The 22,436-nt window shown below is 40.8% G+C and overlaps 1 protein-coding gene and 1 long non-coding RNA gene across 7 annotated transcripts in view; one reads left to right on the top strand and one right to left on the bottom strand.

Annotated features, from left to right (window-relative positions):
* The window catches only part of NFATC3 (nuclear factor of activated T cells 3), a 128,343-nt gene extending 110,223 nt beyond the window's left edge, over positions 1–18,120 (bottom strand). Inside the window, exon 1 of one of the 4 annotated variants that reach the window (XM_038368021.2) lies at positions 17,973–18,120. Coding sequence is in view for 3 of the 4 variants with exons in the window: in XM_038368019.2 (XP_038223947.1) it covers positions 17,583–17,682 (100 nt within the window). In the remaining variant the exon portion in view is untranslated. Of the gene's footprint in view, positions 1–17,582 lie in introns of all 4 variants that reach the window. The other 3 variants (XM_038368019.2, XM_038368022.2, XM_038368018.2) reach the window with 3 other exon arrangements.
* A 62-nt stretch (positions 18,121–18,182) lies between these two features.
* Positions 18,183–22,431, top strand: LOC119841061. Of its 3 annotated transcripts, none has more exons than XR_006275158.1 (3): positions 18,183–18,208; positions 19,336–19,488; positions 20,174–20,884. It is a non-coding gene; the product is annotated as an uncharacterized LOC119841061 (long non-coding RNA). The 3 variants fall into 3 exon arrangements; XR_006275156.1 differs by lacking the exon at positions 18,183–18,208 and adding an exon at positions 18,362–18,736 and having other exon boundaries at positions 20,174–22,431; XR_006275157.1 differs by lacking the exon at positions 18,183–18,208 and adding an exon at positions 18,743–18,998.
* Positions 22,432–22,436: the final 5 nt, after the last annotated feature.

The following is a 22,436-nucleotide window of genomic DNA, read 5'->3' on the forward strand; positions in this document are numbered from 1 at the left end:
AAGTGGAATCCCACAAGCAGTATTACCCATTACCAAAATTCTTCATCTTTAAAAACAAAGCCCAAATGTTAGTTGCATACAATAGAATAGTACCTTTTCGCCTTCAAAAAGGCCTAGTAAGTTTTTATATCAAGTACTTGAAAGCAGTCTCAGATTTAAGGTGTCCATGCAGCTTTAAGTTTGCCCCCTCAGGCATATGCATTATGATACTGTACTTAAGTTCATACTCCCACTTTGCCCACACAAAGCTCCTGTCTCATTCAGTGCACAGTATGGACATTTAAGGGCCATGATTGAGGTTGCACAGACAACTTTAAACTGGCATTTCCTAACTTCTGAGTTCTTTGTCATGCAACCTAAACAACATTGTTGCAATAAAACTTTTTGTATATAATATTTATCCAGTGTGTAGTAAAGATTTCAAAATTAATATAGTAGATATTTGAAGTTTTAGTTCACCCAACATGTAAGTGAGGTGTTGGTGAAGCTGAATATTTCTATGAATATGTAGACTTTAGTAGCTATTCAAGCATTTAATTTTTTGAGAAATTAGTGTTACAGTACCAGAAATGCCAAGTCTGTGAATTAGAAAATTGCATCTCTCATGAGTAAATAAAATTAAACCTGACTCATGATCTCAGGACAGAACACTCAAATGTCAGGATTCCCCAGCAAGACATGGCAAAAAAAAAAAAAAAAAAAAAGATTCCTGACATTTGAGAGTTCTATCCCGGAGATCATGAGTCAGGTTTAATCATTTATTCAGAAATCGCTGTCAACCTGTCCCAGGTGGCCGGGGCTGACACAAGGAGCCTCTCCTTGCAGGGCTCCCAGTCAGCCCCAGGCAGCCAGGGTTTCCCTGCCAGCCTGGAAGTGGGAGAGGCCATCCCCCCCACAGGCCCGGGGAGGATGAAAAACCTTAAGAAGAGCAGCGGTTGAGGCTGTGAGAGCTGAAATATGGGCTGCAGGGGGACTGAAGTGAGGAGGGTGAGGGCTGATGCGGTGGGGAGGGATGTATATGATGATGGTGCTGAGCAGATGGGTAAGTGCTGGGAGGTGAACTGAGAGCAGCTGGGGGTTGATGGGGGCTGGGGGCTGAACTGAGGGGGAGATTGTGTGGGGCAGAACTGATGGGGGGACAGGATTAATTGCTGGGCAGGAGATGGGCAGATGTGGAGGCAAGTGCTCCTGTACCAGAAGCCAAAAAAAAATCCCCTCATCCAATACATGTGGGATAATGGGCAACATTAATGGTCACATGGAGACACCCTAGGGATGGGAAGGGGGAGTTCAAAATTCAAGAGACAGACCTAAAAAACACAATAGCTTGAACCCTAGCTTTTGTATTGTGGAAAAGGGGTAACCACCACTTCTCTATTCACTTTTTTCTACACCATTCATGATTTTATGGACCATCATATTCCCCTTAGTAGTCTCTTCTCTTAGCTGAACAGCCCTAATCTTTTAAGTCTTTCCTCCTATGGAAGATGTTCCTTACTCCTGATCATCTTTATGCCCCTTTTCTGAACTTTTTCTAGTTTCATTATATCATTTTGAAGATGGGCAACCAGAACAAAATATTCACGTTGGTGCATGCCATGGATTTTATATATGCTATTAGGGCTGTTGATTAATCGCAGTTAACTCACGTGATTAACTCAAAAAATTAATCACGACTCATTACATTAATTGCATGTTAAACAGAATACCAATTGCAATTTATTAAATATTGGTTGTTTTTTACATTTCAAATATATAGATTTCAATTACAACACAGAATACAAAGTGTACACTGCTCCCTTTCTATTTTGATTAAAAATATTTGCATTGTAAAATGAAAACAAAAAACCAGTATTTTTCAATTCACCTAATACTAGTACTGCAGTGAAAACTTTATCGTGAAAGTGCAAGTGTCACAAATGTTGGGTTTTTTGGTACATAACTGCACTCAAAAACAATGCAGAACTTTTTAGCGCTAGAAGTCCACTCAGTCCTACTTCTCTTCAGCCAATCGTTTAAGACAAACAAGTTTGTTTACATTTATGGGAGATACTGCTCCTGCTTCTTATTACATGTCACCAGAAAGTGAGAACAGGCATTTGCATAGGATGTTTGTAGCTGGCATTGCAAGGTATCTACATGCCAGATATGCTAAACATTCATATGACCCTTCCTGCTTCAGCCACCATTCCTGAGGACATGCTTCCATGCACATGACACTTAAAAAAATAATGAATTAATTGTATTTATGACTGAACTCCTTGGAGGAGGATTGTACGTCTCCGGCTCTATCTGACCCACATTCTGCCATATATTTCACGTTATAGAAGTCTCGGATGATGACCCAGCACATTGTTCATTTTAAGAACACTTTCACTGCAGATCTGACAAAAACACAAAAAGGTACCAATGTGAGATTTCTAAAGATAGCTACAGCACTCGACCCAAGGTTTAAGAATCTGAAGAGGGATGAGTCGTGGAGCATGCTTTCAGAAGTCTTAAAAGAGCAACACTCCAATGCAGAAACTACAGAACCTGAACCACCAAAATAGAAAAATCAACCTTCTGCTGGTGGCATCTGACTCAGATAAAGAAAATGAACATGCGTCAGTCCACAATGCTTTGGATTGTTATCGAGCAGTACCTGTCATCAGCAGGGATGCATGTCTTCTGGAATGGTGGTTGAAGCATGAAGGGACATATGACTCTTTAGTCCATTTGGCATGTAAATATCTTGCAACACTAGCTACAACAGTGCCATGAAAACACCTGTTCTTACTTTCAGGTGAGATTGTGAACAAGAAGCGGACAACATTGTCTCCTGCAAATGTAAACAAGCTTGTTTGGCTGAGCAATTGGCTGAACAAGAAATAGGACTGAGTGGATCTGTAGGTGCTGAAGTTTTACATTGTTATCTTATGACTATTTAGTTTTCTTAAGAGCCTTTGGCGATGGAGCTTGTCAAAGGCTTTCTGAAAACCCAAGTAAACTATCTCGACTGGATCACCCCATCCACATGATTGTTAAAGTATACAAGGTATACTTCCTTTACGAAAGCCATTAACTAGATTCTTCCCCGCAAATTATGTTGCCTATTGTCTGAATAATTCTTTACTATAGTTTCTACCAAGTTGTCTTAGTACTTAAATGAGGCACACTGGCCTGCAATTGCCAGGATCACCTTTTTTTTAAAATTGGCATTACATTAGCTACCTCCCAGTCATCTGGGACAGAGACTTGTTTCAGTGATCGGTTTCCATACTACAGTTAGTATCTTTGCAATTTTCATATTTGATTCTTTCAGAACACGTGTGAATATCACCTGGTCCTAGTAAGCTATAGCAACCTAATGCTTTTTGGAGGATAAACTTGAAATTTGGCAGGGATTGGTCTCTGTTAGGGATGTGCGTTTAACATCCCAAGCAAAATTTGGCAGATTTTCATAAGTTATAACCCTTGAAAAACTGCAGTTTGCACATGCTCAATAAAGACTTGCTTGAATTTAATAGCTAAAATCTCCAAAAATGCAGTCCTCTCTCAGCACATTCAAGCCTATCATACCTCCTACTGTTGACCGGACTACACATATAATCAACCTCACAAAGCAAATGAGCAAGCTCCCTCCCCTCACAGCCCCCATCTCTGACAGAACTTAAGCGTGCCATCCCCAGAGCGAGCACACTCCCTCCAAGCCCAGGGCTCTCTCTGTAATGTCTGCTCCCAACTGCTCAAGACCAAGCACTGGAACAAGAGACAGAAAGCCTGTCAATAACTATACTGGCACACCAGCAACATGGAGAAGGAAGCCATCTGGTTCAAATACAGTGGTAACTGGGCTGACAACTTTACCCTAACTGTGATTTCAACGTTGAAGTATGTAAAAGTCACAATAACCTATGTTGATGGGAAAAGGTACCAAAAAGTAGACAGACTGAATTAGTCCCTACTGATATGGGTCAAGGACTAAAATCATGCTTGATAAACAGAAGATGTGGAACTGGAAATTAATGAACCAAAACTCCTGTGTCAGCTATTCAGTCTAACTGGTGGACAAAGTAATGAGGGATTAGGCTATTCTTCCCAATCCTCCCTTTTTTTGGGGTGCTAGAAGGAAGATTTGTAGGAAAAGTAAGGAGAAAACCAGTTGGAGGCTACTGAATTAAATATCATCATCATAACTCCCATTCCCACCATCTCCTGGACCCTGGGCCTTCGCCATCCTGATCCTGAGAGATGTCCTCACTGAATTGAATTAAAAAGCGGGGTACTCAGCTGACATTACCACCCCTAAGAGCTGCAGCTCAATTCTAAACACGATCTGAGATAAAACAGGATCAGACTTGAAAAGCAGCAACAGCTCCAGCCCATCTCAACTAATCTTTTCTCTTTTCCCCGAAACAGTTACCATCTAAGACTGGTCCAAACAAGTCCTCCTAAACTCTCTCCAGTTAAAGGGAAAGGGAACAAGAAATGCTGTTAAAATGTAAGCCTTAATACTTTATATTCCAAATGCTTTAACTGTTTTCCTTCTTTTCCTGTACCTTTAATACAAAATAGCCTAAGTTAAAATTGACTCAGGTCCTTCTTTCTGATCCAGCAAGCAGACAGGACCTCTGGTTCCAGGGACCCTGCCCCCAAATCTTTAGTGAAGGATTGGAAGGACCTAGCCTATTTTAGGCCCTATAAGGCTTTGTCCTTATTTTGAGCTGAAGCTATGATCAATTTGTGACCACAGGAGAAAAGTATAGCAAGCCTACAGAGACAGTGACTTTGCTAGGGAGTTCACAGTACTGTATAGGCAGGGAGCTGTGCAGGCTGGAAATACTCTGGTGAGAAGAGAGACAAACATAGGTCTCCACCCAAGACGGATGAAAATGGAAAAAATAGTATAGGCAATGCCAATGTATGCATTCTGGGAAATTCCTGGATCAAGAGGTTACAGAATGTATAAGAGCAAGGAGTTTGCTGACTACAGACTGATTTGGCTTGGTATGCAATTTTTAGGACATCTGTTCACAGCCTAAATGATCCTCACACCTACCAACAACATAAAAACATAAGAATGGCCATACTGGGTCAGACCAAAGGTCCATTAAGCCAGTATCCTGTCCTCTGACAGCGGCCAATGGCAGGTGCCCCAAAGGGAATGAACAGGACAGGTTATCAAGTGATCCATGCCCTGTCACCCAATCCAGCTTCTGGCAAACAGAGACTAAGGACACTATTCCTGCCCATCCTGGCTAATAACCACTATGGGCAGGAATGGTGTCCCTAGCCTCTGTTTTTCTTATCTAGAAAACTAGATGGCAAAAAAAACACACAAAAATACCACCACTATATTAAACACAGAGTTATGGTGGATCAAAACCTCAAACTTCTGAAAACAAAGAAAGCCACAGTTAAGGTTTCTCATACAACCATAACTCTGCCCTCTCTCAGAAATGCCCAAATACACCCCTGCCAAACACATACCTTTACTCTGCCAACTCCACAGCTACTGAAAGGTACAAGTTTTCACAACTCATTCTGATCCACAAGATTCCATATTACACTATTAAAAGACAAAAAGGAGGCGAGAGATGGGCATCTCGTGGAGCTTGCAGTAGCCAATATGAATTATTTGCATGAACTCCAAGTGAGTCAGCATGGCACCGAGACCCAGGATGTTAGGAAGACTTGGTTGGACACAAGTAGCTAGTTGAGTGCCACTAGTGCCACAGTATCCATGCTTCTATTTTTAGCATGCTAGCTCAGCTTGAGCTACTGCGAGTCTGTGTCTATACATATCCTGCAGAGTTTTTACTTGGGTTGCAAGGCTATGCTGAAGCCCATGCCACCCTGTCTACACTGTTACTATTATACCTACTAGCGAAATTAAAGCTAGAATGCGTATAAGCTACCTGCACTACTATCACACCTTCACAAACAAGCTTAGACATATGACCTTAAGCAAGTTTTTAAATCTCTGCCTCCATTCCTGATCTGTTTAAAAAGGGGTGCGGGTAACACTTTTCGGAGCTTGCAGATCTGTAATGATAATAATCCATTAATGTTGGTAACAGAACAGGTGTAGTTCCCTACACACGGAGAGCAAGGTTTGAAGAGCCAAAGTAGGGGTTGTGTTCCCTATTCTCTGAAGTCCAACCTCACTGCTCAGTAGATGGTAGGAGCAAAAGATGCATATTTACAAAGATCCTTCAGCTATTTCCCATCCCTAAGAACAGAGCAGCAGCAACAGTGCAACATGGGAGATGGAGCAAGAGGATACGATTCCACAACCTTCAATGATCCCGTCCCAACTAGTGAACAGGGCACAAGACAAAGGATTTTAAACAAAGGAGAACAAAATTACACCAATCTAAATTGTTAAACTGATCATTTAATATTATGGTTTTGGTCAACATATGTTATAGTAATACTGTTCTAGTTTTCCTTCAGTGTTTGACAGAATAAAAAACACTTGTGTATTTTGAGGACCTGAAGTGAACTAAGACCTTGTATTGAGGCTTTGAGTTCTGCAGCTGTTAAGCACCAATAAAAAAAAAACAACAAGATCATAACTTCACTGTGTTAATCAACTGGCATAGTGAGCAAGACAGCTAGAAACAGGAATCAGACAGAGCAGTTGGGCAGAAGACATGGGGACTGAGGGAGGAAAGCAAGCCTGAAGGAAAGTTTTCCTTTGCAGTATGTTCCCTGCATTAAGAGCTTGCACAGCAAACTGACCTGCCATTCAGTTTCCTCCATATCAATCTATGAGAATGCTACAAAAGGAAGCCAACTAGGACTAGCATAATCCACCTCTGCATCAAGCTCTTATGCAGAAAGCAAACCCACAAACCTTATCCCATTGAAGAACTTGGATTACAGGGGATGTGTCTATCACTGGAGGTCCACAAGGTATTTACTATAAAGTTATAACACTGATTTATAGAAAATCTAGAGGTTTCAAAATATTTTAGCTAATATTTGCTACTCTGAAGCCTGTACAGATAGCTTAAGGTACCTTCACTTGGAAAGCCAGGAATACAATAGCTTACTTTAGTGTTAAGTACATTCTCTAAAATATGACCATGTGGCAATATATAGCTTTTCTTAGCACTTGTTTGGAATGACCTGCATACACTCAAGTGGCAAAGTCACAAGTGAGGAATACAGTCACCCCAAATGAATGTTAAATCATGCAATCATGCTATCACTTCATCTTCCAAAGTCCTCAGTCCTCTATATCAAGCAGACTGATAGAAGCCCTTGCATTTAAGATGTTTATACAAGATCCCTGTAATATACTAGTTAATTACAGGCAGCAAATAGATTCTAGTATTTCTAAACCCCAAAAGCACTCAAACATTTGTTCGGAAGTGTTATTGATAGCGGCTGAAATATATGAAACTTCATTTTATTGTTAATTCAGAACAAGTACAATTGCTGTCTTTAGTACCTTTATGCCACAAGAGAATCCAAAATCCAAATTCTATACAAAATACAGAACTATCTGTGATCTCATTAAAAAATAGCTTCTAAAGTACCACACTAATTTTTTGTGCTAAGAAAAAAAAAAGTGCTCCCCCTTCTAGCTTTCAAAAGAACAAGAATGTATGCTCAGACATCATCCACATAGCCCTTCAATTGTCCTCCTAACAAATAAGTCAAAGAACGTAAGTGATCTCATACCAGAAAGCTATATACCAACGTTATTCCAAAATAATTCTTAAAGAGAAAGGTAGGCATCTAATGAAAAATAAGGATTCTGGTCAAAGCACAGATTACCAGAGTTTAAGTGTGTTACATCAAACTATCCTCAAGTATAGTATTTTCCTAAGATCCAGGTTATCATAATCATATAAGGCTCAGAGAGAGTTTAAGTACATTTTGTGAGCCTGTACATCACACAAAACCACCATATTAACAGTAACCAATAACATCCATTCAGTCCATAGGCTGTTTTTCCACATCAGGAAATGAAAAATTGTCCTAATTTTTTAAAAACAATCTTTTACAAAGCCATGAGTTAAGTATTAATCAGTCCAAATGTGAAGGTCTGCAGTATGATAACATACTAAACTTTTGGGGGCCTAAAAATCAGAAGTCACATAAGAACAACATCTTTTAACGTGTTCCACAAAAAAATTAAGATATGGTATACAAGTTTACCCTTAATTTAATTTGTTTTAGACTATTTTTTCTTACCAGGAAACAAACTCTTTCCAGAATGAGATCTAAATTAAATTCTCAAACCAATATAAGCATCAATACTGAATTTTTACAAATAGGAAACAAGCCCAATTTTTTTAAAATTTTTTTAGCAAACATCAAAAATATCTTTCCCTTATACGTGGATGTGCACAAAGAATATTAAAATTGTGGGTATTTTGTGTTCTCTCTCTCACACCCCCCCCCAATTTTGGGCAGCAGGCTTTGAAACCTGTTCAAATTTGAGGTTACTTTTCAAGCAGTGCCACTGAGATACTTAATGGAATCAACCTTGTACTTGATTACATTCCAGCTGTTCTGTTTTCAATTAATGAAGTGTACAGCCTATAACACAGTCTGCAAATCTACTTGCTGTTCTCTGCAGTTTTCTAAATTCAGTCAGACCCTGGCCAAATAACTTTAGAAAGTCCAACTACTGAGAAAAGTGACAATATTGCATACAAATAGTATACAGTACATATAAACAGACAGCTGTGTTCAAGTTGGAATAACATGCTGGCTTGTTAAAAGCTTACTCCTGCTTGTGATTTTACTGATCATTTCACTCATCTTAAATTCCACTGTCATTTGAACTTCACATGGCATGCCAGGGCAAATGCAATGACTTGGATGTTGTTTTAAAGACTGGGCTTACTGCCAAGTCTCCTCTGTCTATACTCCCTTGATCCACCAAAGCAGCTTTAGACAACACCTTCTTTATTTACATTAGTAAACAGCAGTTTGACTGCTTATATCACAGCAATATCAAGTGAGGTCCAATCTACTCATACAACTCACTTCTTTAAAAGCAACACTGCTAATTTGCCCATCCACTCCTTTAGTATGATCTAAATCTTGGTTTGTGACTACCATGTAGCTGTAGAGAACAAAAAAGGAAAGGAATACAAGGTTCAAAGCTGAATCCATATTATCTCAGTTTTAAGCACAGTGTTTTTTCTTTTAGAGAGCAATCCTCCAGTGAGGACTTCTGAAGAGCAGAAATGAATCATTCTATATACACTCAAACACAAAAAAGGAGCCCTCCTGAATTTATAAACAGTATTATCTGAACAAAAAAAGTACCAGTCCACAAGCTGTTAAATTAAAATGCAGTTTCAACCTGAAGTCTTTCAGCAACAAATGTATATATAAGCTATTGGTCTCAGGCTACACAAGCTTTTTTGAAAGTGACAAAACTACCAAATTTCCTTTAGCCAAAACACCATTACATCTCCCAACACAAGTGTGAAAATCTGTCAGCTTTCCTCAATAATTCAATTTTTGATTTTCCCGAAATTTTTGGATAAAAATGTTGTACTGTTACCAATAAAGGATGATGGATAATAAGTTACCCTAGCACACATTTTATTTTTGCTCTCCCTCAGACCAACTAGTCCTGAATCAATACCTCTGTAGTACAGTCTGAAGTGGCAACATTTTTGCCACAGACCCACAATGTTTTCAATCATATATATGATACACAGCTGTTCTGTTCCCCATCTCACTTCAGTAAATACCATAAGCACAGACTATGATTGGTCTCTCTTCAGCTGTTTTAGGGAAGGAAGGGCAGAGAGTGCTCTTTCAAAATGTATTACCTTCCCATCACATGCTTGCAAGTTCAGCAGACAAACTAGTTTTCACTATATGCTAATAGCACTCAGCTCCATCCAATGATACAAACTGTTAGAGCACATCTGGTTTTAAAGAAAAAAAATTAAGGGATAGTGGAGCAAAGCAGCAACAGCATGGCTAAAAGCTAACAGCAGCAACCAAGAAATGAATGGTGGATGAAAACAACAACGGGTCTAGACAGAACAACAACAGGAATGGGGGGGGGGAAAAAAAAAGAAAAGAGGTGAAAAAAATCTCTACAGAGAAAAAGAGATGGATAAAATAATTAGAGCGTAAGAATGTTAAGAAAATTTCAAATATGTTAAACTAAATTAAAAGTTCTGTTATGTTTTGGCTGAGAATCAGACCCTTCACACACACTTATATAGGTCTGAATCAAACTGCAGCGGGACTAAAAATATAGTAAAGATGGTTTATTACTAACCTGTACAGTGCCAGAAGTGTGCAGAATGCTTAGTAAAAATATGGCAAGTATCTGCTTCAAAAAGTTAATTTAATTAAGCACAGGGAGCATGCACTACACTTAGGTAGCATACAAGGGTCAACAGATCGCAAACATGAGCTTTGCGCCACCTTTGCTTATGCATACACTTAACTCCAGAATTCGCTTTGTGTGCAACAACTACACCCCAGCATGTGCAAAAGTATGGTTCCTTGCGGTTTATTTTGCTTTTAGTAGATGGCCTGCTGCCTGCCTATCTAGGAGGAATTTACATGCTGATCACCTCATTAGAAGCATTTAGGACACAAACATATAGGACAGGCATTCAACAGTCTAAATATTCCACTGGTACTTAAGACTCAATATCATTCAAACCTATAAAAATGAACCCGATGTCACTGTGGCAGTCACCATGTAAATACTTGTAAAAATAAAGGCTTTGTTAAAGGACAGTAAGTTTCTGCTTCTATCTAGAAAATGAGTCATTAGCCCACACTCCCTAGTACAGAGACCTAACCAGGGGAAAACAAAAACGAACAAGAAATCCCCATAACAACTCTTAATTAGCAAACAAAGTATCAAGTCTGAATAAGAGTAAAAAAAGTAGAGGTTTTCAATCAACTAAGATCCCTATCAAGCATAAGGCTCTGCTTGGGAGAGGTGAAATGCAATGACCTTACTGCTGGACTGGAGTCTAAAAGACCAAGACTAACTTAAATGTATTAGATTGAAAGTTTTCTTTAAAAAAAAAAAAAAAAAAAAGGATAAGCAACGGTGTGAGTAGCAAGCAATTCATTAGTTACAATACTATTCTTTTGTTTTAGACCGCTAAATAGTGTGTTAAATCCCAAGAATTCTGTAAGCTTTGCCTATTTAAAATGCATCAATGTCTAACTAACTATATAACATCTAGTGTTTTTGCAAATACCATACCTACTACAAAACAGTAATCTTGAGAGTAAACCTGTGTAATGGCATATTCAAAGGCACTCATTTTGACAAAAGTCTAACTAAAATTATCTAATCTTTACTAGGATTGTAGTAAAGATGGAGATAAAAACCATAAGAGTTTGTGATCCCTTCCCCCTCCCCGCCCCCATGTCAACCCATAATCAGTAGATTGCACTATGCTACTATACTGCAAAACATGATGGAAGTTTCAACACTGTACCTATCAAATTTCTATGAGATCACAAAGTATCAGAGCACAATGCAGACGACAATATTTTTAGCGACACCATCAATAGCAAATTGCTTATGAGTGGCTGATAGACAACTGGCAGAGTCGATCTGCAAAACATTAAAAGTCACAAGCTGCACAAACATGTTTTTAACTTGGGTTCACCTCCACAATACTTAAAAACAATACACCCAATTAGCAACAAATTTGGTTATTGCAGGGCCTGACCCTGCAAGATACTGAGCACCTCCTTGGAAGTCCTGCATGCACTCAATTCCCACTGACTACAATGAGAACTGAAGGATCTCAACAATTTGCAGGACTGGTTTCTTTGTAGAAAAGATAAAAATACACCCATTTATAAATTAATTAACACACACACACACATATATATAGGCTCTCTTGTTGTCCAACTCAGGTAACACGATAAGCCTCATCTTAGGTACCATCTTTTAACATTCTATGTACACCATGCACTGTCTTGCTTAAAATGTACATTGATTTGTAAATGAAATTTCCTCATATACTGACATGCAGTGCCTCTTCACTTACATTATTCAACAGCGAACATTGTCAAGTGTCAACTATTACATACCAAGTTTGAACAGTCAAGCTTAATCTTTTCTAAGAAAACACAAATTTGGTATCACCAAGTTTAGTTTTAACACATTAGTCCCTCAAGTTAAATTTTCTCAAAATTACAAATTAACATTTGGCATAACTAAATAATAAAAGTGAAAATCTATTGGATTGTGAGGGAGTGTTAATTACAATTTCAACACTAGTTTAAAAGTTAAGATGCCAAATGCAACTCTTAAAATCATAAATGGCTGCCACTATCAAACTGTTTTAGTTTTATAAAATTTTGTGTCTTAATATATTTTGAGGTCAGCCTAAAATTTTATAGTAGAACAACACTGATCAAAGAGAAACTTTATTAGTTAGAATTCCAAGTATCCATTTTGGCTTTTACACATTCCAAAAATGAAGAATATTTCTATCTTCACTACAGCAAAAACAAGAACAGCGCACTATGCCAAGGAGAAGGGACAGAGGAGGCACCCAGAATTTGGCACTATCTGACTAATTTATAAATATGGGAAATCCCTTTTACTTTAATGGAACTAAGTTCTAACTAAGGTTGCAGTATTAGACTTTAGATTGGTGGATACTTTTAAACAATCTTTCAAATAGACCACCCTAACAGCAATTACTATTGTTCAGATTAACCAGTGCAAGCGGAACTACACTACTCAAGGTGGTCACCATTCACGCAATCCAGCACAAAACTAAGCATTACACATGAATTTCAATGAACTACTGTGTAGTAATGACATAATAGGAGGGGAGAAAAGAGGGAAAGAAAAAAAAATGCTGTTATGACTGATTGTAGTTTTTAAATTCCTCTTGTTTTAAAACATGTGTCAGTGTGCCCAGAGTCTTCAACTGGCACCCCTTGGATAGGAGTTCTTAAAGAACGTAATAAATTAAATACTCTGAATAAGTGGATGGCTTTTTATTTCTTTGAAAGTTAGTTTGACTATGCATTTTAGAACTATGAATATGCAGTCCATACCACAACAGTATTCTTGACTAGGTAACTGGAAAAGTGATTAAAGTTAGAAGTGTCAGTTTAGACTTATCTTCTATGTTATTACCAAAAAATGTTAATGTTGTGCAATTCTCCCACCTGCCTAATAGTTTTTCCCCCCTCACCATCCATCCATCCATTTCCTTTAAGGAGGAGCGCAGCACAAGGTAAGAGTTTAACAACCCTAAAAGCTTCCCATGGATTAGGAAAGATTTATAGTTAGGTTTCAGCTTCTGTAACACTTAAATGAAATATGTTTCTAATGCAATAGTTACAGCTATACCCACTGTCACGTGTCATGTGCATTTTTAAAGTGTATCAAACCAGGGTGGATTTTTTTAAACTGATTTATTTAAAAATCAGATTTTGAATTATGGTATATTTTACTTTTTAAAAATAAAAAAAAGTGTTTAGAATGAAATCTGAATCTAATATAAATATGTTAAGGCCTAAACTTGTTATAATCTCTTATAACATTTAAATGTTATAAAAAATAAATATGCTAAATTAATGAACCTCTATCAAAAACTGGAGTTAAAGGCTGATTTTTCAGGGGAAAAACATCTAACTCTACCTTGAATGGGCCTTAAAATATAGGCTAACTACTTATGCTAAACAATCTGTTCCACCTTGAATTTTGCTGTGACACTCTGAGTACCTTTCCCAGACTTGAAGTGTGGCTCAAAAAGCGTGTCTCTCTCACCAATGGAAGATGGTCCAATAAAAGATATTACCTCACCCATGCTGTCTAACTTTTGAGGTGAGGCTTCATAAATATGGCATAATAAGTTATGTACTGTGTTAAGGTCTTGTTTTGTTTAATAAAAATAAAATTCATATACTGTTTGTGTTTTTAATTAAATTCCAGTTATTCTAATGCAGCTTGGCACAAATCAAGAGCAAAAAGTTAATTATCTAATAAATAGCAATATATCTTTCACCATTTTCTAACATACTAAAATGTACAATTAGTAAGAATCTGAAAAGCTATTTAATTGCTTAAATAAATGCATATAGGTTATAGTGCACTCTCCCACCATCGCAAAAAGATGTACTAAAGATAGTGTAAAGGACCTATTTAGTTGTAAATCACCATGTGTTAATGGTTGTATGAGAATGCATCTTTCCTTAGCAAATAACTGAAATACAAATGGAAAGTTGATTATTTACATCAAGGCTTTCCACTTAGTGGATTTAAATAATGTTTTAAATTGCCTTGATTTAAATCAGTCTACCCTGCATAAAATAGCAAACTGACAGGACATAAAATATCCTGTTACACAGCTGACCACACCAGAATCGAGACTTACAGCATTTATAACATTTGCCTCAAATTACTATAATATACTCAAACAGAATAAACTAATTGCAGAGGATTGGCAGTTCTTACATAATAGTATTTGGAAGCAGGGACCCGTCCCAATCCCTCTGCCCCAAGACGATGTATTTAAGAGTCCCAGGCTACGTTCCCTATAAGCTGTGTGACCATGCAGCAGCCTATTTAGCGCTGTGCAGGTGCTCCGGGAACCCGCCCGGCAGGGACCTGCCGCAGCTAAGGGAGAGGCATCTCTCCCTTGGCCGCAACCTGGCCTGACCCCTACCCAGCTACAGCTGGGGAGGGGTACCCCTCTCCTGCCTCAACTCAGTCCTGGACGGGGTGGGGGAGCCTATTCCACGGCCCCAGCACTGGAGCTGCTGCAGTGGGGAGAGGAGTCTCTGCCCACCCCCAGCCCAGGTGCTGCTGCAGGGAGGGAGAGCAGGGGAAGAGGGGGGACTCTCCCCGCCATACCCCAGGAGCACCCTCCTGCCCCCCAAACCACTCATCCCTGGTCCCAGCGCAGAGCCTACACCCCCAGCTGGAGCCCTCTTCCTCCCCCCATCCCCACACCCTCTGTACCAGGCCTGAGCCTCTCACCCCCAGGCCAACCCTATGCCTCAGCCCCTCATCCCCAGCCCCACTCCAGAGCCCACACCCCCAGCCAGAGTCCTCACACTCCAACGCTGAGCCCTCTCCCACACGCCGAACCCCTCGGTCCCACCCCCAACACATGAATTTTGTTATGTGCACTAATATGAAGATGATGTGTCACACATCACCTCCATATTGGTGCACATAACAAAATTCATTCTGCACGTGTGAGAAAAATTAGCAGGAACACTGGTCCCAGGTTGCTCTTGTGGACACCAGTCCTGATCACCTTAATGGATACGCAAATCTATGCAGCCACTGCCCTAAGCTCCTCCATATGAATTGGCTTATGTGATGAATAGACAAATATCTAGTTTACAGGATTGCTTAAAAAATGTTTTCAGCTAATACTGTTTTTGCAAACAAACATTCTTGTAATGCAATAGTAAAACAGTTGATCCAGTACTTTCACTAAGTTGCGTCATTAAAGTTAGTAATACCTCTACCAAATTTCTATTGAATTTTTGACCAATTTGGTTTTTGTTCTATATTAGAGACATGATGCTTTATTCTCAGTTGCCAATGTCCATGTAGAACATTTCAGTTTTAATTTTTTTATTCTCACTAGATAAACACCGTTCCATATCCTATTCACAATTGCTATAATTTTTCCTTTGTTTTCCATTTGAGTTATATGCACACTATTTATATAGCACCATAACATACATGCTATTTGACTAACAAAAGCCAGGGACCTTGAAACAGCAGTAGCCTTGTGCGAATAAAAAAAAAACCTTCCATCTGAAATACTCTACCTAGGCAACAACATGACTTAGTAAAAGTGCTCTTTTAAAGGTGCCATGCATTTGGTCTTAGTGCCAGACTTCCTAATTTACTGAAAGTTAGGGAAGTATTTAAAATCATACAACCTGAAATACATATTGCTGAATACATATTAAAATATAGATAAAGATTTTTAATTAATTTAACCTGATACCGTAATGGTCTCTCTACTACACACACGTTTCAAAGTAGCAGCCGTGTTAGTCTGTATTCGCAAAAAGAAAAGGAGTACTTGTGGCACCTTAGAGACTAACAAATTTATTAGAGCATAAGCTTTCGTGAGCTACAGCTCACTTCATCGGATGCATTTACACACACACACAGTCAGAACATGGCTGCAGTATTTAGTAAAGTTGACATAACCACATTTCAGCAGCATCTTGAAACTAGGCTAAACAACAGGTATTAACTCAGTGTATTAACTCAGTTAACACGATTTGGGACCTTCCACAATAAGGTCAGAGAACTGTATTTTCATGGTGACTCCCAACTTGCATGTAGTTGTGCAAATTGGTCCTAATATGCTGCACATTCCTACACCATACTTAAGTTATTTTTAATTTCTAGTATTTTTCAATAAGTAAGGGGTTGTGTGTTTGTTACAGAGGTACAAGTATCTAGAATACTAGCTGAAACAACAGGGTAAAAAATAGCATTACAGTGATGCAAGCACATCTAACAAGAAACAAATGCTTCTCATCTAAGTCATATCATTGAAAGTGAAAAAAAACCACTGAACACTCAACAGGAGATATGTAAAAGCTGTATAAAGAAATTAAACTCAGAACTACTGGTGACAAATGACACTAATACATGTAGTGCAACAAATGTAATATATTTTACACTGCAACACCAAATATATTTCCCACTTCATACCTGACTACCTACCAATATTTACTTGGTTTCTAATTTGCGAGGACCAGTTTGTTAGTGAAACTGAAATCTGGTACCAGTAGAGAGAGAGAGGCATGAAGATGCTAAAGAAAGCCTGGACTAATCCTAAAATGCTGTGTAGTGGGACAGAATGCTGTTCAGTGGTACCAATAAATACATACCTAGACCATAATTTCTTTGTACTGTGTTGCTTCCTGATGCAAGCGCCTACCAGGAAAAGGTTGCACATCTATGCACTTCAACCTAACTCAATTTCTCGCTTGGGAAGTTAGGCGCTGGGGGCGGGAGAAGCCCACACTACACTACTTCCTAAACAAAACAGTGAGGTTCAAGGCACATACAGACTCCCTCCAGTCCACGCTATTCTAGGCCAGTTTTTCCACAAGGTATTAGGGGAAAAGGCGAACAGTCCCTGAACGGTCCAAGTGCGAGCACGCTGCAGGCGAGGGGCTCTAGCGCTCCATGGATTATTAAGGAGGCCTCGGAGCTCCCTGTGCAGCGGTGCCTGGGCCATCCCCGCGTTATGCCTCTGCAGCCTGGCTTCCTAGCCTGTGGCGGGGAAGCGATCCAGTGCGAATGGAGGCTCGCGGCGAGCACCAGAGCCCCTCCGCTCGGGGGAAACCGGTTGAGCAGCACCCTAAGCACGGCGCACTGCAGGGGGAGGGCTCACGGAGTTTCGTCACTCCTGCCCCACCAGGGCTCATCCCGACTCCCCCGAGCAGGGCTGGAGGAGCCCGACGGGAGCCCCCGCGCCACGGGGAGGAGCGTTCTCCCCCCCCCCTCGAGTGCTCGACGGCTCCCCCCAGCCCGGCCCAGCCCCTCGGAAAGCGGGAAACCAGCCCCCCGCCTCGCACGGTGGGAAGGCAGCCCGCGACAGCCGACCGCAGCGACGCACCTGCAGGCCCCAACGGCGGCCCCGGGCCCGGCTGCCCGTCCTCCCCGAAGATCAGCCTGAAGTCGAACTCGTCAGGGGCGCCGCAGTTTGCCGTAGTCATCGGTTTGGCCGGGCGTGTGAAGCGAGCCCCAGTCCCCGCCCGGGCGGCGCCGGGCTCCCGCTGGGCTGGGCTGGGCTCCCCGCCGCGCCTCTCAGGGCCGCCTCATAACACGGGAGAGCGTATGGGGAGAGCAAGCACCGGCCACGGCAGCTCCCGTCCCCGCTCCCTCACTCGGACTCCGTCTGTCACTCAGGGGCTGGGCAATCACTACGGGCCGAGGTAGGCTCCGCTCCACCCCGCCCCCGCCGCGCTCTCACCGGGGCTCACGCGCTACCCTTGTTGGTCCCTACCGCAGCGACCCCGCCTCGCGCTCTGACGGCCCCTCAGACGCCGGGGCACTTCACCCGATTGGTGCCCTGTCCTCCTCCGTCCCCTTCCCTCGTGCGCTGACCACGCCCCCTCCTTCCCTGATGCCTTGGTACTGGCAGCTTCTCCCCACGCCCTAACTCCACCCCCTTCTCCGCGCGCCTGCTCCGCTCCGCTCCCCCCCCCCCCGGACTCACAGACGCTGTGTTTGGCTCATGACGTAGGCCCAACGGACGCTCTCCTCGTGACTTCGGAGGGGAGGGAGACGCGGCCCGGCAGGCCACGTGATACGAGCGCCGACCTTCTGCCTGAAGGGCCACTGGGAGACGTCGGGTTTAGGCCCAGCCCCCTCGGCGGGGGTGGGAAAGGGAGGAGGAGGATCAGCCGCCGCCGCCGCCCCCCCCAGGGGGAGTACAGGGAACTCAGCCCAGCGGGCGGGGGGCGCTGTGGGGAGCGTCTCTCGGGGGGGGGGAGGGGCTGGCGGGGCGCCCTCCCGACAGCCACGTTGCAGCGCAGCCCCCCCTCAGAGAGGATCCCGCCCCCGGAGCAGCCGCGTCTGACCGCAGCCCTCAAGGGAGTAAAAAGAGTGGGGGGGTGGGGGGGAGACAGCTGGAGATACCAGCGTGCCCACCCCCCTGCGCAGCTGGGATCCCGGCTCCAGCCTCATCTCTCCTGCCCAGCCTTAATGTTTCTGTCGGGAGTGCTGTAGGCGTGCAGGGCCCGGGCTGGCGGAGAGAAGGTGGGCGAGGTAATAGCTTTTCTTGGGCCTACTTCGCTTGGTGAGAGAGAGAAGCTTCCCCTCTGCACCGAGTTCTGCCCAGTTCCCACCCTTGTCTCTCTTACCCCCAGCGGTTGGTCCAACAACCATTACCACCTCTTGTCCCTGTTTGTAAGATCCTGGGACAAAGGCGGCTACAACCCTGCAAACAGCAACGAACGATACCAAATTTCCCACTGAACAATTAAAGGAACGTTATTGTTTTTTGTTTTTTGAAGAAAAAAAAAAGTGAGTACTTGTGGCACCTTAGAGATGTAGCTCAGGAAAGCTTATGCTCAAATAAATTTGTTAGTCTTTAAGCTACCACAAGTCCTCCTGTTCTTTTTGCAGATACAGACTAACACGGGCTGCTACTCTGCAACCTATTACTTTTCTTACAGCTCATTTGATTAAATGAGATTTTTAAAATTACATAGTATTTTCTGTGTTTTCATTTGCTCAAGCAAGGTGTTTCTTTCAGGCTGGTTTTGCTAATCATTAAAACAAACTATGGAAAGGCCCCTTCTAATTCTTAATTTCAAAAGGTACAATTGAAACACTATCCTTAACTTTAATTGTATTTATTACAGACCAATGAAGGACTTCAACCTCATTTTCAGTCAACTAATTGACATGCAAGTAAACTGGTACAACAGGAAGACAAAAACCTACTGGAATTAATCAATGATCTGTTTTTAAAGTGAAAAACATGACACTTGGTGTAGTAGGAGAAGATATAGTAGGTGACAGAGTAGCAGCCGTGTTAGTCTGTATTCGCAAAAAGAAAAAGGAGGACTTGTGGTACCTTAGACTAAATTTGTTAGTCTCTATGGTGCCACAAGTACTCCTTTTCTTTATAGTAGGTGAGTGTTTTGACAAACATTTACTTGCTTTCTTGTAAAGCCTTTTGATAAGGTCTATAAGGTATCTTTAAGAGTAATAAATTACCATGAGTAAGGGGGCAAAGTCCTCCTGCAGCTTTTAAACTGAGAAATAAGTGTCTTAAATAATTACTCTTGCCAGTCAAAGACAATAAATAGGGTGCTTGATCATTTTCATATATTGTCTAGTGGTGTTCAAATATATAGTATTTATTAATCACTAACATGGAAGTAGATGAATCAGCACAAGCAGATGAAATTTAATTTTTTGATTAGACTATTTTAGAGAGTTTATTTTATCCTCTGAAGTTTCAGGCTTCTTAAAGAGAGGACTTGAATAATTGTGAGCAACTTAAAACATCTACTGAGCATCATCAAGAAGAAAAAAAAAAAGTCTTCAGTGAAAAAAGGATAGAAATCTCAGAATATTGAGACTATATAATGGTATACCCTTAGTGATTTACAACTTTGCCTCATTTCAATATACATGTGAAAATTAGAAGTACAAAGGAAAAATTGTGTTAATTATATTGTTTTTACTATTCAGACATCTGTCCCTGTGCCTGAAAAACAGAAGTGAGACCATAGGAGTACAGCCTAAAAAGGTTGGAATCTGCTGTGTAAGAAATCCCACATCTGAATATCTTCTAATTATCCCTCATCTTGAACTAAGACTCTCACTACAATGTCCTATGGGGTAATGAAACAAAGGTTGCTAGAAGTAACAGACTAATCTATAGAAATTTCATTTTGAAGCATTTTAGGTTTAAGCTAGGAATTGAAGACAGCATTAGCCATGCTAATGGGACTTAAACACCACTCTTAGGAAACATGACTTGGTTTAACCAATAGGCAAAAATGTAAATATCACTAATGGTTTAGCCTGTGTCAGATGAAATGCTTTGGAATTGTAGATAATGCTGCCATATAATTTAAACAGCAAACTAATTGAATTTATTAATACTAGGGCTGTCAAGCAATTAAAAAAATTAATCACGCTGTTAAACAGTAATAGAATACCATTTACATATTTTGACATTTTCTACATTTGCAAATATACTTATTTCAATTATAACACAAAGTTTATAGTGCTCACCTTACATTTTTGATAATTACTTCTACTGTAAAAAGACAAAGTATTCACCGAATATTACTGTAGTGCAATCTCTTTATAATGAAACTTACAAATGCTTGAATTATGTACAAAAAAGCTGCATGCAAAAAATTTTTTAAAAAAAGTAAAATTTTAGCGCCTGCAAGTCCACTCAGTTCTACTACTTATTCAGCCAGTTGCTCAGACAAACAAGTTTGTTTACATTTATGGGAGATAATGCTGCCCGCTTCTTGTTTACAATGTCACCTGAAAGTGAGAAAAACATTGTAGCAGGCATCACAAGATATTTATATGCCAGATGCACTAAAGATTCATATATCCCTTCCTGCTTCAACCACCATTCCAGGGGACATGCATCCATTCCGATGATGGGTTCTGCTCGATAACAATCCAAAGCAGTGCAGACCAACGGATGTCCATTTTCATTATCTGAGTCAGATACCACCAGCAGAAGGTTGATTTTCTTTTTTAGTGGTTCGAGTTCTGTAGTTTTCACATCGGAGTGTTGTTCTTTTAAGACTTCTGAAAGCATGTTCCACACCTTGTCCCTCTCAGATTTTGGAAGCCACTTCAGATTCTTAAATCTTGGGACGAGTGCTGTAGTTATCTTGAGAAATCTCACATTGGTACCTTCCTTGCTTTTTTGTCAGCTCTGCAGTGAGAGCCTTCTTAAAATGACCAACATGTGCTGGCTAATCATCCGAGACTGCTATGAAATATATGGCAAAATGTGGGTAAAGCAGAGCAGGAGACATGCAATTCTCCCCTAAAGAGTTCAGTCACAAATTTAATTAATGCATTTTTTTTTTAAATGAGCGTCATGAGCATGGAAGCACATATAATGTTTAGCATATCTGGCATATAAATACCTTGCAATGCCAGCTACAAAAGTGCCATGCAAATGCCTGTTCTCACTTTCTGGTGACATTGTAAATAAGAAGAGGGCAGCATTATCTCCCATAAATGTAAACAAACTTGTTTGTCTGAGCAACTAGCTGAATAAGTAGTAGGACTGAGTGGACTTGCAGGCACTTGTTGCATAACTGCACTTAAAAACAAAAAAAACCTACATTTGTAAACTGGACTTTCACAACAAAGATTGCACTACAATACTTGTATGAGGTGAATTGAAAAATGCTAATAATATACATTTTGATTACAATTACAACACAGAATGCAATATATATGGAAATGTAAAAAAATCCAAAATATTTAATAAATTTCAATGGGTATTCTATTGTTTAATAGTGAGATTAAAACTGCAATTAATCGTGATTAATTTTTTAGTTAATCACGTGAGTTAACTGCGATTAATCAACAGCCCTAAATATACTGAGTCTACTGAATTAGATTATATGTATATACAGTGATCATTTGGTTAAATGTGGGGAGGCTGCCAACCCAGGGGTGAGGTGAGGGCAGGGGAGGGAATACAGGCCCACCCAACTCCACTGCATCCCAGTCCAGGGCCCTAACAGTGGCAGAGTGGTCCACCACTGGGTCAGTGGGGATCCACCCACAACACACTGACATTGTATGAGGCCAACTCTCAACCAGACTGTCATCTAGTTTCCTTGGGCTACTTTCTATATCCCCCAGGGTTTGGTACCTCTACAGTGTAGTTGCCCTCCATCTCCCCAGGGTAGGTGGCCAGCAACAGCCCCAGCAGCTCATTGGTGTCTCGGTCAGCTGGCAG

Source organism: Dermochelys coriacea, chromosome 12 (genome assembly GCF_009764565.3).
Source record: "Dermochelys coriacea isolate rDerCor1 chromosome 12, rDerCor1.pri.v4, whole genome shotgun sequence".
NCBI classification, from domain to species: Eukaryota; Metazoa; Chordata; order Testudines; family Dermochelyidae; genus Dermochelys; species Dermochelys coriacea.